The sequence below is a fragment of the Peromyscus eremicus genome, chromosome 6 (assembly GCF_949786415.1).
Source record: "Peromyscus eremicus chromosome 6, PerEre_H2_v1, whole genome shotgun sequence".
Lineage (NCBI taxonomy): Eukaryota > Metazoa > Chordata > Mammalia > Rodentia > Cricetidae > Peromyscus > Peromyscus eremicus.
Window position 1 is genome coordinate 78,159,883 of NC_081421.1, and position 19,398 is coordinate 78,179,280.

The 19,398-nt window shown below is 39.6% G+C and overlaps 1 protein-coding gene across 1 annotated transcript in view; it reads left to right on the plus strand.

Moving 5' to 3' along the window:
- St7l (suppression of tumorigenicity 7 like) overlaps positions 1-10,308 on the plus strand; it is a 68,790-nt gene extending 58,482 nt beyond the window's left edge. Inside the window, exons 12-14 of the mRNA XM_059266020.1 lie at positions 1,521-1,671; positions 5,687-5,779; positions 9,947-10,308. Coding sequence (XP_059122003.1) covers positions 1,521-1,671; positions 5,687-5,779; positions 9,947-10,125 — 423 coding nt within the window. The 3' untranslated portion in view covers positions 10,126-10,308. The remainder of the gene's footprint in view (positions 1-1,520; positions 1,672-5,686; positions 5,780-9,946) is intronic.
- Positions 10,309-19,398: the final 9,090 nt, after the last annotated feature.

The window sequence follows — 19,398 nt, forward strand, 5'->3', positions numbered from 1 at the left end:
GAGACAGGTTCTCATGTATGCCACCCTGGCCTTGAACTCAAAGTGTAATCAAGGATGACCTTGAACTCTGATCCTTCTGCCTCTACCTCCTGAGTATTAGGATTACAGGTGTGCACCACCACATTGGGTTTAGGTGCTAGGTATCAAATCCAGGGCTTGATGCGTGCTAGGCAAGCACTCCACCAACTGAGCCATGTCCCTAGCCCAGCATTATTATTTCTAAAAGCCAAAAAGTGGAAAGGACACATGTCTGACAGCTAATGACTGTGTATTTATGAGGAATGTTATTTAACTCTAAAGAGAAAGGGGTACCAATATGTGTTGTGACCTAGATGAACCTCAAAACTGCTAAGTGAAAGAAACCAGTTACAAGTTTCTACATATCATATATTATCGCAGTAGTATTATGAAAACATTATATTATTCCATCTGTATGAAGTATTCAGAATAGGCAGTTATGGAGACAGAAGATAGGTTAATGCTTGGTTCAGAGAGACAGGGAAAAATGAGGCAGTGAGAATGAATGATAGCAGAGGGTCCAGTGTTCTCCTCTGGGGTAATGGAATATGTTCAAATGGTGATGATGGTTGCACATGTTTCTGAATGTAATAAAAACCATTGAATTATCTATTTCAAATAATCTAGTTCTGTGCTATGTGAATTACAGCTCAACAAAGCTGTTTTAAAAACAAGATAAAATTAGTATTTCCTACTCACATAGACATTGCTTATACTTTTATACGGGCCCACCACAATCTGATTATAGTTGTTTACTAAGAAATCTGTTTTTCTCATTATGTTATGGGTTTTTTTGGTGTTCCCTAGTGAGCATACTGTCTTGTACTTAGTGAATATTAATTAATTGACTTTACCCCACAGTTAAGTTTTCCACCCATAAAATAGTAATAAAAGAAAACAGAATTGAATGATGCCACAAAGTACTTTCAAGAAAATGTATTTTATGACTTTATATTTAATTGTTGTTTGGAACATATTTGCTCTCACATTATTTCCTCAATTTAACTTTCTGTTTTGTATTTTTGCAAGGTCACATAAGCTGTTTGTCAATTTCTTTTTATCTATAGGAAATTCTCACTTTAGAAGTTTGCAAGTATAACAAGCACTTTAGGGGCTGGAGAGATGGCTCAGAGGTTAAGAGCACTGGTTGCTCTTCCACAGGTCCTGAGTTCAATTCTCAGCAACCACATGGTGGCTCACAACCATCTGTAATGAGATCTGGTGCCCTCTTCTGGCATGCAGGCATACATGCAGGCAGAACACTATACATAATAAATAAATCTTAAAAAAACAAACAAACAAGCACTTCAGACAAGTTTTCAGTTGGAACTGCATGTTATTTTAACTAGTTTAATGTGTGTGTGTGTGTGTGTGTGTATGTGTGTGTGTGTGTGTGTGTGTCTATGTGTGTTTAAACCAATTGTAACATTTGAATAAATGTTTTGTGGATGTTTTCACTTAACATAATTTAATTTCTTGATGTGGATGTGTTGTTTTTGCAGTACTTACTAGAGATGAAAAGTTTAATTTTACCTCCGGAACACATTCTGAAGCGAGGAGATAGTGAAGCAATTGCCTATGCTTTCTTTCATCTGCAGCACTGGAAACGGATAGAAGGTGCTCTGAATCTCTTGCAGTGTACATGGGAAGGCAGTAAGTATTCTTTGCCAGATGTAATGCTAATCTCTCTCTTAATGTTCATTGCATCCACATGCAATCTTTTCACATGAGATTGTGTGAGTTTCAGAAGGACTTGGATTGGTTTCAAATGATCTCTGTGGCGTTATATTTTGTAGAAGAAATAATTTAATATATATGGATGCCACATTTGGGAAAAGCAGAATGAGAAACTATTAGGGTATTTTGCTAAAACTGAGTATTTGTAGTGAGAGAAAATGAAAATGTATGCCTTTTAGTTTATAAGCTTTTTAAATGTGGTTAAGTTTTATTGTTGCTTTAGTTGTTTAGTTTGGTTTAGTTTTTGTGATGAGGTGAGAGAGGTTGAAATCAAAGCCTTAATTATACTAATAGCATATGCTATATCACTGAGCTGTACACCCAGCCCTGTTCTAATACCAAAAAAACAAACAAAAGAACAACAACAACAACAAACAAAAAGAAAAAAAAACCTGGTTTATGAGCAGGAGAAATGGCTCAGTTAGAGCACTTGTTGCTTTTGGAGAGTACCTGAGTTTGGTTCTCAGCATCCACATGGTGACACACAACCTCCCGAACTCCAGTTCTAGGAGATCATTGTCCTCTTCTGACTTCCAGTGGCACCAGACACACAACTGATGCACACATACACAGCAGGCAAAGCGTTCATTCACAGAAAATTAAATAAATTTTAAAATATAAGAATAAGAAATGGTCTGGGTTTTTGTTGTTGTTGTTGTTGTTGTTGTTGTTTCAGATGTGTTCTAGCAACTGTTCTGGTTTGTTTTCCGTCACTGTGATAAACAGTATGGCCAGTAGCAGCTTTCATCTTACAGTTTACGGTCCATCATTGAGGGAAGCGAAAGCAGAAACTCAAGGCAGGAGCTTCATGCAGAAACCAAAGAAGGAGGAACATTTTATTTGCTTGCTTTCTCTGGCTCGCTCAGTTTGCTTTACTACACAGCACAGACCCGCCTGCCCGGGGTGACACCATCCACAGTGGGCTGGGCCCGCCTACATCAGTTAGCAGTTGTGACACTGTCCTGTAGAACATGCCCACTGGCCAGTCTGGTGGAAGCAATTCCTCAGTTGAAGTTCTCTCTTCTCAGGTGACTCTGGTTTGTGTCAAGTTGACAATAAAAGCTGGTCAGTGTAGCAACTCTCTTCATTCCCTCTCCCTCTGCCTCAGTGTCTCACGTAGTTCAGGCAGCCTTAAGCTCACTATGTAGCTGATGATGGTCTTAAATTTCTGATTCCTGCTTCCACCTTCCAAGTACTAGAACTGTGAGCCTGTATCGCCACACCTACCTTCAGTTTGTAATTGTGGTAGAACTTTGATTACATAAAATGTACCGCTGTAGCTGTTCTGTATCCAGTTCAGGAGTGTTGTGTGTGGTCACATTGTTGAGCACCTAGCATCAGCATCCGTTTCCAGAACCTTTTCATCTTCCCAAACTGAAATTCACATCATAATCTTTTCTTTTAAGATTTTATGTAATTTTATTTTATATGCATTGGTGTTTTGTCTGCATTCATGTCTGTGTAAGGGTGTTAGATTCTTGGAACTGGAGTTACAGACAGTTCTGAGCTGCCATGTGGGTGCTGGGAATTGAACCTGGGTCCTGGGGAAGAGCAGCCAGTGCTCCTAACCACTGGGCTTTTTCCAGCCCACACATAAATATCTTCATTCTCACCTTTCCAGCCACTGACTTACGAGTTTAGTACTTCATATAGTGCGGTTGCACAGTAGTTATCCTTTTGGATTTCTCTTATTTAGCGTAATATTGACAATGTTCATCTGTGTTGTAGTATGTGTCAGTATTTTGCTACGTTTTTGCTGGGGCTTTGCTTTGTTTTGTTTTTTTCTGTTGATACAGTCTCACTCTGGCTGGCCTACCACTTACTGTGAAGCTGCCCCTGCCCCTTTCTTTTCTTTGAGACAGGATCTCACTGTTGTTCTGGCTGGTCTAGAACTTCATTCTTTGTCTAAAATGTGTGTCTTTGCATAATAACAAACAAAGAAAGTAGCTAATTTATTGCTGTACTTTTTTTCTTTTGACCATACATTGTCATCCAATGATATCTAGAAACCTTAGATGTGGTAAAATAACCAACACTGTGCACAGAAGACAAAGTACTTTATGAAAACTACACATATAAAGCTATGGTCATAACTGAAAACCATCGTCTAGATGTGAGATGCTAGCGAAGAACCTTCCTTTGCCCTTCTTCCTTTCCCTCTTTACCACTCCAGTGAACAGTGCTAGCTCCCTGAGGTAGACTACTAAAGGTCACTCCCAGAAGACAATTCTTCTGATTGTTCTACTAGAACTCTATTATATATTTTTAATGGAAGTACTCAACATCTGTCAGATACCACTCAAATTGTTCACTCCAGGTAGAATCCAGTTTCATCATATATCCGTCTCTGTCTAGTGTCTTCATAATTCTACAGTTTTGTTTTGTTAGTTGCTATGACTAAAAGAAGTAGCATGATGGGAATCAGTGTGGAGCAGGAAATGATGATGGTGGTGTCTGATCCAGTCCCAAGGTAGAGAAATTATGCAGTGTCCAAGAGGTTCCTAAATATATTTCATTAGTAAGAAATGTTTTGAGATGTCTATCTTTATGTTGTCATTCAGGTCAGCACCGAACTGGAGCTTTTGCTATCTTCCTACTTTGGCCTCCTGAGTAGTTGACACTACAGGTTCAAACACCACAGCCTATTGAAATTATGTTTACTTTAAAAGGAAGTATGAATTAAACTTTTCAATTTATGTATATTTTTTTAAATTTCTGAGTTTTTTGTTTTGTTTTGTTTTGTTTTGTTTTTGAGACAGGGTTTCTCTGTGTAGTTTTGGTGCCTGTCCTGGATCTCGCTCTGTGGACCAGGCTGGCCTCGAACTCACAGAGATCTGCCTGGCTCTGCGTCCTGAGTGCCAGGATTAAACGCGTGTGCCACCACTGCCCGGCACACATTTCTGAGATCTTAGAACATAGTCTTTTAAAGTTGTTTGGACCTACTAATTAGTAAGCCATATTTACGAAGGCCCCAATGTATAATACAAGCTTAGTGTGCTTGAGGCCCTGCATTCTATAACCACTACCACCACCACCACCACCATCATCAGTAAGACATGAGGACATCATTATCTGTGAACCAAGAGTTTGGAAATCTCTATATAACCACTTATTAACAACAATCATACCCTGTGCTTGACACTGACAATAGAAAACGAAATCAAATTGAAATTTTGCAATTGAGTAGTTGAATGCCTTTGAGTGGTTAGGCTTCTTCCAGTTGATTATAAGGTCTTCAGAGCCAGGGACTTTCTCATTCATTTCATATATGTCTCTACTGCCTGGTATTCTGCTTAGCCCTTGAGGGGTTTTCACCAAATATATAACTTACGATGCATTTCATGCATCTTGATGAATGATTTCCTTCCTTGTGTTAGCACTGATTGTCGAATGACATTGGACAGATAATGACTTTCATGATCCCTGAACCAGATTTGAATAGTCTTTCTTTTTTTTAAATTTATTTTATGTGTGTGGGTATATGACTGTGCATTCTTTTAGAAGACTTTTGTGAGCCTCATAGGTGAAGTACTAAGCCAGCAAGAACTCTTTTAGCTTGAGAGCCACAAGTATACACATTCCTCTGTCTTAAAGATTCCTATAGAAGCAGGATTTATACTTGTGGAGTTAAGTCCATGATTGTGATGAGGAGACTGAGGAAAGAAGACCTCAGCCAGTGTTATCTTCTAGCATTCATTCCATTTAGACTGAGACTAGACCACTCACTGTTCTCTTAGTAAATCTTATTCTTTCCTCATGCATTCCTCCCCCATATGTTCTTCTGTTCACTTTAGTTCATCTAAAATGTCTCTCCAGAAAAGAAGATAAAATGCTTTGTGAAAAAATTATAAAAATATGTCTGCAGACTAGGTTTGATTTATAGCATAGATGAGTGAGATAAAATTGAATGCTAATGTGTTTTTCCTCTCAGCTTTTAGAATGATTCCATACCCGTTAGAGAAAGGACATCTATTTTACCCTTATCCCAGCTGCACAGAGACTGCTGACAGAGAGCTGTTGCCTAGTAAGTAAATACTTCGTTTTCTTCAACTTGCAACTACTTATTTAGATTATTTTTAGACTGGTTTCTGTCTTAGTCACCTTTTTGTTTGTTAGTTTCATTTGTGTGTGTGTGTGTGTGTGTGTGTGTGTGTGTGTGTGTGTGTGTGTGTATTTTGGGGTTGTTTTGTTGTTGTTATTGTTTGTCTGTTTGTTTTCTTAGAGACAGGGTCTCACTATGTATCCTTGGCCTGGAAATCCCTAGGCAGACCACAGAAGCCTTGAACTCACAGAGATTTACCCACCTCTGAGTGCTGGGATTAAAGGTGGGAGTGCCCTAATAGTCGCCTTTTTGTTACTATAATGAAATACATGATACAGGGTTTGTGAAGAAAGATTACTGAGCTTGGGTTTTAGAGGTTCAGAGTATACAGGGCAAAGCTCAGGCTCTGAATAGGGGCTGCCCCTTGGCAGATCAGCCAGTGAAGTACATAGCAAGGGCAGGAGCATGCATGCAAATAAGCAAGTGTTTCTTTCTTGAACCAGAAAGAGGGAGGGAGAGAAAGAAAGAGAGGCAAGCTTGCTTCCCACAGTCCCTTCTGTTGGCTCAAGGTCCTTCTGCTAGACCCATCTCTTCCTCATATTGCCACCTGAGAGACAAAATTTCTAACACATGGATTTTTGAAAGGACAAACAATAGTGTTTTCTATCTTAATTTTTTTCATTTTATTTTTATTTATGTGTCTGTGTATGTACACGTTGGTATACAGGTACCCACAGAAGCTAGAAAAGGATGCTGGAGTACAGGAAGTTGAGAGCTGCCTGATTTGGCTACAGTGAACTCAGGCCCTCTGCAAGAGCAGCAAACACTCAGAACTGCTGACCCATCTCTCCAGCTTCTGAGTGTGTGTGTGTGTGTGTGTGTGTGTGTGTGTGTGTGTGTGTGTGTTCGTTCACACTGTTGTATGTATTTGCATGTGGAGGCCAGAGGGCAACACTGGGTGTTCTCCTTGATGGCTTTCCATCTTATGTTTTTCAACAAGGTCTTTCACGAAATCTGGAGCTCAGGCTACCTAGCCCGTGAGCACCACAGATCTGCCTGACTGTGACTTCCTAGCTCTAGAGTTACAGGCGGTGGCATTTGGGTTTTTCTGTGGGTGCTGGGACCCTGAACTCAGGTGCTCATGCTTGACAGCAGTCATTTTACTAAGCTATCTCAGCAGCCCCACAGCTCTTGGAGAGCTTGTATTTTATTTAAATGTTCATGCCTAGTCCAGTTAGTGTACACTAGAAACTAGATCAGGTTATTTGAATAGAATTGCCAGGGGCCCTGAAATTTCTTTCTCTGTCTCACAAAAGAGACTAAGAGTCCTCATTTCTAAGTAACCATAGGAGTCCTTCACAAGGCTGAGATTACAAGGGGGGACAGTAGGGTAGAACCAAGTGGACACATAATCTTCTAAGGAGCTGATGGGAAGAAAGTGAGTGAAAATTTAGAGGAGGAGCAGTCAGAGACAAGAACTAGATATCCTAGTAACTCAAGGAGAAGGAACTTCCCAGTGAGGAGGAGGAGCTGAGATACCAGGAAAGGCTGTTACTGAGAAGAATCTATTGACTTTGGCAATTAGGAGGTCATTAGTGAGAGAAATTGCATTTGCCTACGTAGAGTGAGGTTAACTATTATTTTTCCATTTAAAAAGGAACAGAGATTTTTAAGGCAAAGATTTCAATTTTTAAGTCAATCAATACACAAGTATGTTGTACCTGGGCATGGGAGCAAATGCCTATAATCCTAGCCTTAGGGAGGCTGAGGAGTGACGACTCTGAGTCTGAGACCAGTCTGGACTACAAATAGCAAGGCCTTGTCTCAAAAAATACAGTGAAATAATGAACATTTTTATTGTATTACAATAATACATTTATACTAAAAGAATTAATATTTCTTTTTTTAATGATTTATTTTTATTTCATATGCATTGGTGTTTTGCCTACATGTATTTCTGTATGAGGGCATTGGATCCTCTGGAACTGGAGTTACAGCAGCTATGAGGGGCCATGTGGGTGCTGGGAATTGAACCTGGGTCCTTTGGAAGAGCAGTCAGTGCTCTTAACCACTGAGACATCTCCCCAGCCTGCATATTAATATTTCTTATGTCAGAATCAGGAGCTACAAGATCACACAGTTAAAGGGTTTTTTTTTATATAGATTTTTAAAATCTTAATTTATTTTTTATGTATATGGGTGTTTGCCTACATATATCTTCATGTATGCCCAAAGGCCAGAAGAGGATGTCAGCTCCCCTAGAATTATAGACAGTTGTGAGCTGCCATGTGAGTGCTGAGATTAAACCTGGTTCCACTGGAAGAGTAGCCAGTACTCTTAACCACTGAGCCATCTCTCCAGCCCCCAGTTAGGTTTTTTTGGTAAGCTTTCATTAAGTCTTACCTTCACACAGGGTACAAGCAAGCTCCAGGACATAGACATAGAGGGATATGCTAGAGGGTCTTGTTTGATTGTAGTATATGTTTTTACAGTATACTTTTCTGTTTCTGACTGTGGTGGAATGAACAAATTTTTAATAATGTGGAGTTCTAATACCCAGGAGTACTTACTGGTTTTTGTTTTTAATTCTCTTTCAGCCTTGATATGACTTACAGCTTTCTGGAATTTGCTTATAGACTCATAAGTGGAGACTTGAACTATTCCCCCCAGTTAATATGGCTGTTTTGTCGTTTCTTATACCTCCTGATAAATTTTTCTTTACAAGCCAGTGATGAAATTTGAACTTTCATTCCAAGGGAGTTTCTGTACTAGTCAGTCATCTATTATATTGATGTATTAGCCAGACATTGACTGACAAGTGAATCTACAGGAAGCAGTCCAAGAAGAAATAATTAGGTCTCTCCTACAATACAGAAGTCTCATGTTTTAGGAAGTTTTCTTACTAAAGCTGTGCAGTCTTACTGTTATACAATGAAAATAATACTATCTCTCTTCAGGTTATTTCAACAATTAAGTGAGAACTTTAAAAACCAAAAAGTGCTTTAGGGTTTAGGTAATATTAATTTTACTGTCTCATTCCCTGCCTTCTACCAGAGTTTGTTTCTCTTGGTTTGCTGGAAGAAGTCAACCTCTTGTGGATGAGGGATAGGCGGAAGGGATTGCTTTTAGCTTTGCCAGGTTCACTGCTGTTGTGCTTTTACATGAAATATGGCTTGAGGCTCTGGAAATCTGAATTTTTTAAATGAATTTAGTTTTTTATATATACTTTCTGAGTATAGTATAAGATATATAAAATATTATAGCTATTGAAGGAAATGAGTATAACCTTCTCTGTTAATAGTTATGTTTTTAAAAATTGAAATTTATAGCCGACCTTGGTTCAGCATGGAATTAGTCATTCCTTACTGCTGTAGGATATTACATCAGGAATTCCTGGGTTGGTGTCCTAGCAGTCAACTTCCTGACTAATGAAGTCTTCACATAGCTCTCAGTTTTAAAGGAATTTATTGAGCACCTACTGTGCATTGGACACTCTATAGGCTTAGCTCTAGATTATTGTTATCCAAGTACTTGGACTCATATATAAGTACTTGAATAAATTTGGTAATGAGATTTCAAACACTAGAAAAATAACACTCAGGTGTATAAATGTGATAAAATAAGGCCAAGAGCTTCATTTACAGCCAGAGCCTTGGCTTCCTAGTTCTGTTTTCATAGCTCTCGGTGAAGTGTCACACAGGGATGCAGTAATAACTGAGTACAAGTATTAAGCAGTGATTCTTGGAAATCCCCCAAGACATGTCCATCTCTTTATCTCTACACTACTTGCTGAGCTTCAAAGAATGAGAATTAATAACAACTCACATTTATTAAGTGCTTACACTGTTCATCGTAACAACTCCATAGCAACTTCTATAGGGTTTAGTGCACAGCTAATAAGTGACAAAGCTCTTTTTCAAAACCACCTCAGCATGAATTTAGAATTCCTGTTCTTTCCCACGATGCCATCCTGTTCCCAGACCCCAGTACAGTCATCTGACTATGCAAATGCACTGAATAGCTTTCGCTTACCTTTGTTTGTGTTACTTTTTAACCCTATTTTTAATTTTCAAAGCTAGGTTTAATTTAAAAATATTAAAACTGGTTTGTGCTGAAATAAAATTCACTCTTACCAATTTTCCCTTGCAGCTTTTCATCATGTTTCTGTTTATCCAAAAAAGGAGCTTCCTTTCTTCATCCACTTTACAGCAGGACTCTGTTCTTCTACAGCAATGATAGCATTTCTCACACACCAGTTTCCTGAAGTCATGGGTGTTTTTGCTAAAGCTGTGAGTATGATCTCAAGGACTTGTGTGGAGTATTTATAAAACTGCACAGGAAAGTGGCTCTGATCTGTCTGTGCTAGACCACACGAGCAGTGAAAGAAACTTGGAAACAGCAAGAACTGCTTTGTAAAGCTTCTACCATAAATATGTCAAACATGAATTCCGGTGATGTGAACTTACTTCTGTTGCTCAAAAGTTAAAAATACAATGCTATAACATTATAAAGTTGGCCTTTGTAATTACTTTTGGTGATTAAGACAGCATTCCTTACCAACTAAAGAATAATCCAATTTTTCTTTATCTTTAATGTATTTTCTTGTCTTGGCTGTCCTGGAACTCACTCTGTAGACCAGGCTGGCCTCAAATTCACAGAGAGCCTGCCTCTGCCTCCTGAGTGCTGGGATTAAAGGCGTGTCTGGCTGATGATTGATATTAAAATGATAACTCTTTTCATTCCTCTACACAGATATATTAACTAATATCACCAAAAATAATTTTCTTTTAATAATTGTCATTTAAAAATGCATATTTCTTGGGGATTGGCAAGATGGTTCAACAGGTAAAGGACTTGTTACTATCTAAGCACTCCAAGTTCGAACCCACATAGAGGTAGAGAGAACCAAGTCTGTAGAGTCGTCCTCTGACCTTCATACATGTTATGACACATGTGCCTCCCCCATGGTGCAAGCACAATAATAATAAATGAAGCATGAACAAATAAATAAAAATGTTTATCCCTTTTACAGCCTAGCATATTTACCAAATAATGGGTTAAAACGCAAAAGAATGTGTTGTTTTGTTATATTCCCAAACATAAAACATGCACTGAGAACAATGGAAGAACCAATTTACTTGGTAGTATATTTCCTATATCTATGTGCTTCTATTATAACTAGTGTTTTTCTATAGCTTCTTTTCCTGCCATAAGTATAGTTTATTTTAGCCAACAGAGGTGGCACAGGCACTTAATTCTAGCACTCAGGAGGTAGAGGCAGGCAGATCTTTGTGATTTCGAAGCCAGCCTGGTCTACAGAGTAAGTTCCAGGACAGCCAGGGCTACACAGAGAAACTCTGTCTTGAAGGAAAAAAAAGTTGATTTTGTGCCTTACAGATTAGTTAGCTCTTATGGCACCTGTGCTACAGACACAGTTTCCCCTTTTCCCTGAAAGTCCACTGTGTAATGTGTTAAAATGCCACTGTCTGTAAGCCTAGGAGTCCGATATGCATTTGATTTTGAGTCAAGCTCCAAAATGACTGACTTCCCACTGCTGCTCAGGGAGTGTAGATGTGTGAGTTGCAGACTGACTGTTCAATTCCCTCTTAGTGTAGAAAGGCACCTTAGTAATGACTTTTACTGTTGATTACAGTGATGCTGATGGGAATGAGTGATTCTCAAACTGACATGCCTCACTATGTGAGGAGCATGGAAAACATGGGCCAGAAAGGGAATCCTATCCACTTAAAAGCTAGAAGAGAAGAAGAAAAAGAAGTGGGGGAGGCCCTTAATCCATGTGTTTCAAAGATACAGACAAGCAGAGAGAGATGGTTCCTGAGTGTTTCTCAAGGCAGCGGAGGAGGAAGGAAGAGAAATAGGGCAGGAGAGCAAGGGGAGAGATCTGGAATCTGGAATAGAGATGTAGCAGCCAACAGTGTATTTCCTGAAGTTCTGGCTAAAATGGCTGTGGAGTGTACTCTAGTCTCTATCCATCAGTGTTCATATAGTAACTGCCCTTGCTGAAGAGGTCGCTAATGGCACCAGAAGAGCCTTAAGGTTACATAGTGCAATTTCCTTAGCACTCTTAGCAGAGACTTGAGAATGAAGAATTACGTATTTGAAAGAAGATGTTTCTCTTTTTTTTTGACCTGAAGTTACTAATATATTATTATTCTAGTTGCTGAACAATAAACATTTATATACTATATTTTATCTGTATAGTTGGTATACATAATATTTAAGAAGTTACTGAGAGTGAGATTTTATAGCCACATTTTATCCCTATGGCTCTTACATGTATATTTTAAATTTCTAAAAGCCACATACTTACTGATGAAACCTGCACATCAGTATGTGACATGCAGTTATTCCAAAGACAGGCCCTGTGTAAAAGCTAATGATTGTGAATAGGCAGACTGCCCTTTTACAATGCTTAAATACCTTGACAGTAGACATACAGAAAAGAACTAGAGGCTTCTATTATAGTTCTTCACTATAGCAGGCTTTTTTTGACTGCCAGCCCCCAAATCATGACACAGAGATTATTATTAATTATAACTGCTTGGTCTCAACTTAGGCTTGTTTCTAACTATCTTTTTTTAACTTAATCCATTTCTGTTAATCTATGTGCTGCCCTGAGGCTCATTTACCTCATCTACTGTACTGTCCACCCTGCTTTCCTACTTCCTCCATGTCTGGTTGGCTGCCCTTCCAACCCTCACCCCCTCATCCCCCCTCACCCAACCCCCCACCCTACCCCACCCATGATGGTTGGCTCCCCTTTTCTATCTGCCTGCTAGCCCTGCCTATCCCTCCTCTGCCTAGCTATTGGCTAGTCAGCTTTTTATTAGACCAATCAGGTGCCTTAAGCAGGTAAGAGGAAACAGCAACACATCTCTACATAATTAAACAAATGCAGCATATCTTTTACATAGTTAAACAATTATTCTGCAACATAAGCAAATGCAACACATCTTTACATAGTTAAACAAGTATTCTACTCCACAACACATCACCACTTCATAAAGTATGATCTGTGCACTAGAAACACCACCCTCCTCTAGGAGCTTGTTTAAAATGTACAGCTTCAGGCTTTGCTGCAGTCCTCCTGAATCAGAGTCTGCGTCTTAACAGGTTATCATCCTACATGCATAGTTAAAGCTTGAGAAGCCCTGTTCTACCCTGTACCCAATATGAGGGATTTGGAACACCAGGCTAGCAGGCTGCCTTATTAGGGTAGAGAAGGGGCAGTATTACAGGGTGGTTATGAGCAACACTCTGGAACCAAACTGCTTTGCTCTGATCCCAGCCCTGACACTTAACTGTCTATGCAACCTCATATAAGTTATGTTATCTTCTCTACCCTTAGTTGTAAAGTGAAAATAGTACTGCATAGGTTTTGTTGGGGGTGAAAGGGTTGAATATCTATCAAGTGTTTAGCACTCTGTTTGTCCCCAGTGAGAAGAAAGTGGATAGTATTCCTCCCATTGTCACCATTGTCACCACTAAAGAGAGGCTGCGGTGGAAGAGCCTACCTCCTTACCTTTGGAGGATAGTAACAAGCTCAAATGAGTGTTCTCACAGTAATTGGAGTAGAAATGATAGTTGGATGTCATTTAAATAATTAAATTATGCAGTTGATACATTGTGTGTGTGAACCACAAAAAGAAGAAAAATGTTTCCACTTCCTGGTACTGGCAAACTGCTTTGTAGAACAGAATGTTTTGGCAAGTTGTAAACTGTGTAAGGATTTTTCAGTTAGATCAGATCTATAATGACAATATAAAGTAGAAACTGATGAAATATACTTGTCCTACTTCTTAATAAGGCAAAGCCACTTAAAAAACTTAGCAAATTCTTATCTCTTCATCTTCCTACCCCATTTCTGCTGCACACACACACACACCCCGCCACTTTTGTTGTTTTTAGAGATCAGTCTCACCTTGTTGCCAGGGTGGGTCACAAACTCATGGGCTCAAGTGATCCTCAACCTCAGCCTTCAGAATATCCCTGACTATAGGCATGTGTTACCATGTCTGATTAAATCTCAATATTTTTTTGTTATTACCATTTTATCTTATTTCTCTAGTCTCTTTTTTTATTAGGCCACATGCTAAAGCAAATTCTATTTGAATTTCTTAAAATATGTTTATTACAAAAATGTGTTTTTATAATGCCAGGCACTGGAGATTAATGATTTGGGGTATTTTATTTTTTGAGGCGAAGTCTTGTGTATGCCAGGTGTTCTGGAACTCACTATCTAGTGAAGGATGGCCTTGAATTCTTAGGGCTCTGAGCATGGTGAACTAGCTCTCCACAAACTGAGCTACATCCCCAGCCCTAAGATTAATGATTTTTAAAATTCTCACTGTGTATCAAATGTAAAGAAATGGAAGAGAATGAACGAGCTAGAATGACTATTGGTTTTAGCACCCTTTCCCCTTTTTCGTGCTATAAAGCTATGTGGAATCACACTTAGTTTTAAGCAAGTCAGGCTATTTTTCTCCAGACTAAGATGAAAACCTCATCTGACATTATGCACAGAGCAGTGAAAAGGTTGCATAAATCCCTGAAGATGTGGAATGTACTGATACCAGAGCTGATATTCTCCAAGGCCAGGATTCCTGAAAAAGGAAAAATTGCTTTTAAGTGGTAGGTCATTTTCTCACCTGCTTTGAAGCCTGCTGGGTTAAATATGAGGGTTCAAAGAAAGGGTAGCCAGCACACCAGCCCTGGGAATCTGATTCTGCTTATCTGAAAGGAGTGTCTCTTTCAGAGCAACACTGCCCTCTCCTTAGCGAGCTGGTCTTCACCCACTCTGGCCCCTTTGCGTGTTGCAGAAAGCTTTCTTCTTAGTAAGGCTTGGAGGCTGTTATCACAAAAGACTTAAAGATGCTCTGTGGGGATTTCACTAGCTTACTGATGAATTCAGGCTTGAAGCTGTGGCTCTAGTGCTTTGCATCAAGAAATGTGTTTGAGTGCCAAAGTCCGTCATTGACTTTTAACTAAATAGGACAGTCACTGTGATGTTGGCAGAAAAGGTATTAGGGTTAAGGCAAGAATAAAAAAGAGTACCAAATAAATTGTTTTACTCTGTTGAGTTTTGCTGAGAGCACACTGTAGCTGTGCTGGGGTGGGAACAGGCCTTGTCTCCACATACTTCCACTAATCTTTATGTGGGAAAATGCTGTTGGATGTACCAGTGATGAATTTCAGAGGAACTCATAATTGGCTGGCTCCACTGTAGCCAAGGCCTTACAATCTGCTTGATTAATTCTTTAAGGACTACATTAGCCAAGTTGCATGATTTCCAAAGATATAGAAGGTCAGTTCTTACACTAACAAAGGACCCCTCCACAAAATGCCTCACTGGGGATTCTTCAGGCCCTTCCTAAAAATAATTAAAATTTTTCTTCCAAAATTACATTTTAAAAAATAATAAGCACATATAAATGCCAAATATCTTTTACTGAATAGTGAAAGAACTTTGGAGAAAGTTTATCTACTATCTCTCGTTATTTTCCCCCAAGGGGCAAAGATCAGTTTAAAAACTAGGAAGTTGCTAAACAATTATAACCATATTAGTATACAAAATAAAAAAGACATATGACTATTTTGAAAGGTTCTTTTTTTAATCATCATAATCGGTAAATGTGAAAGTTGTTTGTAGGTGAAAGAATATTTCCTATATTCTCCATTTGGCCTAAACTTATAACTCCTTTTTGCTTAATAGATAGGATTGCATTCAGAATTGTGATTGACAGCTGGGGATAGGGCTCAGTTAGTCAGTTTGCTTGCCTACAATAAACAGAGCCCTAGATCTGACCCCTGGGAGGTAGAGGCCGAAGGACTGGAAGTTCAAGGTCATCATTAGCTACAGACCAAGTTTGAGGCCAGCCTGGGCTCCATGAGACCCTACATCAAAAAAATGAAACCGACTAAGTTTCTTCACTTATTTGCAAATTAGTCTCTAAATATTTTAAACTTATATTCCTGCAAAATAGTGTTCTGTAATCATACTATTTCTACAGTAATGCAGCTGAGGCATTTCCCAGAAACTCTCACGGTAACAGAATGAACCTATGGTATGACAGGCCAATTTTTTTTTTTAATTTTAAAGATTTTTTTGTATCTATCTATCTATCTATCTATCTATCTATCTATATTGTTTTTACACCCCAACTGCAGTTTCCCCTCTCTCCTTTTTCCTCCCAGTCTCTTCCCCCACCCTCTACCCCCTTTTATTCCTCCTCCTCCTTTCTTTTCAGAAAAGGACAGGCCTCCCATGGATATCAACCAGCCATAGTATATCAGGTTGCAAGCTACGCAACTGTCCATACAGAGTGCCTAGGTCAGTCCCATGCAGGCTCCCTGGTTGTCAGTTCAGTCTCTGTGAGCCTCTATGAGTCCAGGTTAGTTGACCTTGACCCCTCTTGCTCCTACAATCTTTTCTTCCCCTCTTCCACAGGATTCCTTGAGCTCCACCTAATGCTTGGTTGTGGGTCTCTGCATCCGTTTCCATGAATAGCTGGACGAAGTCTCTTTGATGACATTTACCACTCTATGAGTATAGCAGAATATTGTTAGACATCATTACATTGATTTTTTGTTTGTTTGTTTTGTTTTTGGCCAGTCATGTTTGATTCTATCCTAGGTCTCTGAGCTATCCAGCCTCTGGGTCCTGGTGCTCCAGGCAGTGTCAGGGGTGGGCTCCCTCTTGTGGCATGAGTCTCAGTCTGGACCAGTCATTGGTTGGCCACTCCCACAATCTCTGTGCCACCTTTACCCCAGCACATCTTGTAAGCAGGACAGATTGTAGGTTGAAGGTTATGTGGCTGGGTTGGTTTCCCATTCCCTTCACTGGAGTCTTGTCTGGTCACAGGAGATGGCTGGTTCAGGTTCTGTACCCCCATTGGTAGGAATCTTAGATAGGGTCACCCTCATAGATTCCTGAGAGTTTCCATTGCACTAGGTTTCTAGCTAATCCCAGAGATGATCTCTCCCAGTACTCTCCCCCTCCTTCCTCCACCTAAATATTTATTTTTATTATTTTATATTATGTGTGTGAGTGTGTGTGTCTGTGTCTGTGTCTGATTATGGGTATGGGTATGTGCACATGACTCTAGGTGCCTACCTCCATAGGTATCAGATCCCCTGTAGCTAGAGTTACATGTGGCTATAAGCCACCTGATGTAGGTGCTGGGAATTGAACTTGGTTCTCTGTAGAGGTGTATATGTTCTTAACTGCTGAGCCGTTTCTCCAGCCCCAGATCAAAAATTTTAAATGTGTACAGTTTTATTTCTTTGTTACTGCTTCAGGTCTTTATTTGGATAGTCTGATATCCACTCCTTCCCTCCCTTCCTTTCTCCTTCCCCCCTCTTCCTTCCCTTCCTTTCTTCCTGTGATTCTGAGAGCCAAACCCAGTTCCTGTGCGTTGTAGGTAATTCTCTACCACTGAGCTATAGCTCTAGTTCTGTGATCTTTTAGCAAAACAAAAAGATGCAGTCTGCTTCCTGTAAGGCATTTCATATGCTTCATTCTCATTGTTTTCCCTCAGATATGTCCAGATTGAGGGGTTGGGGAAATGGCTCAATTGGTAAAGAGTTGATGATACTCAAGTATGCGGATCTGAGTTTGGATCTGTACCCATGTTTTTTAAAAAAGGCAGGCACTGGGGTGTAGCAGGAATCTTAAAAGTTCTTATTAATAAAACAAACCCGGAGCCAAGTATTGGGGTGAATACTGGAAGATCAGAGAGACAGAACAAGCCACAGCTAACCTCACCTGGCCAACTTCTCAGCTGATCTTGTTTTCTCAGACTGGAAGCCTCTGTGTCCTCATCCAGAATGGATCTCAGCTGAACTGTGCTGCTCAAAACCTAAAAGCTTAACCAGCCAAATGCTTAACCAGCCAAATACTTCTAGTTTCTGGTCCTCACACCTTATATACCTTTCTGCTTTCTACCACCACTCCCTGGGATTAAAGGCTCGCTTTCTGGGATTAAAGACTTGAGTCACCATGCTTGGCTGTATCCTTGAACACATGGATTTCTGCCTCTAGAATGCTAGGATTAATGGCGTGTGCTACCACTGCCTATCCTAACTATCTAGTGGCTTTTCTGTTCTCTGACCCCAGATAAGTTTATTAGGGTACACAATATTTTGGGGAACACAATACCACCACACAGGGGTGCAGCTACAGTTGTGTACTGGGGAGGCAGAGACAGGAAGCTTCCTGGAGCTCAATGGCAGCTGGCCTAGCTCCAGATTCATTGAGGATACCCTTTCTTAAAAGATAAAGTGAAGTGTAGTTGGAAGTTTTCCTGTGTCCTGCCCGGTCTGCAGCCTCTGAGACCCGAGTAAATACAGAGAGGTTTATATTAATTACGAACTGTATGGCCATTAGCTTTATTACTAACTCATACACTTAAATTAACCCATAATTCTTATTTATGTTTAGCCACGTGGCTTGGTACCTTTTCTCAGATCTGCCTTGTCATCTTGCTTCCTCTGCGTCTGGCTGGTGACTCCTGACTCTGCCCTTCCTCTTCCCAGAATTCCCCTTGTCTGCTTATCCTGCCTATACTTCCTGCTGGGCTACTGGCCAATCAGCATTTTATTTATCAACCAATTAGAGCAACACATTCACAGCATACAGGACATCCCACAGCAGTGGAGAGCAACTGAGGAAGGCACCTGACATTGACCTCTGACCCCTGTATATACATACACAAACAGGCACACAGTGCATCGCACACAAATAAATAAGTAAATATCCAGACTTAGATGTTCATGAAATTTCAAGTTTTTTTTTTCCCCACATTTTTCAAGTACTGAAATCTTTCAAGGTGGGAAAAAAAGAATGTGACACTGCCAGATCACTGCCTCAGAGCTTGACCTGAAGCTTATGGAAAGCACCCTTCTTTTTCTTTACATATGCCAGAGAGTCTCAAAAGCTCCCCCTGAATATTTTTGGCAGTATATTTAATCACTTTCTTAATCAAAATGAGTCTCAGTACCAAAGTTTAGGATGTCCTATCACTATTACTGATATATTTACAGCTTAATTGGTTATGTGTGGGTACATGGACTTCTCAGCAGTCTTGGAAGACTTGTGCTTAGATGTTAATATGAACTGCACATCCCACACTCATCATAATGTTTATATTGGAATCCAGCAACTTATTTGTTGCTTTTGAAATGGTTTTTGTCTTGTAGATGCATTAAAGTTCTTTAAATGGAGAGAATAGTGGGATACAAAAGAAAATTATAATTCTGAGGAATATTTTTTTAGCTTTTTCTTCTTGAGTAGAGTTTCATGCCCTTCCCTGGTGAACTAAATTTCTAATATTCAAAGAACTAAATTAGTAAGATTATTTAAGGTTTTTAAACACTTTAATTTTCAGGTTTTTTATTTTTAAAGACTTTATACTTATTATATATATATATATATATATTTTTTTTTTTTTTTTTTTTTTTTTTTGGTTTTTCGAGACAGGGTTTCTCTGTGTAGCCTTGCGCCTTTCCTGGAACTCGCTGGCCTTGAACTCACAGAGATCCGCCTGCCTCTGCCTCCCAAGTGCTGGGATTAAAGGCGTGTG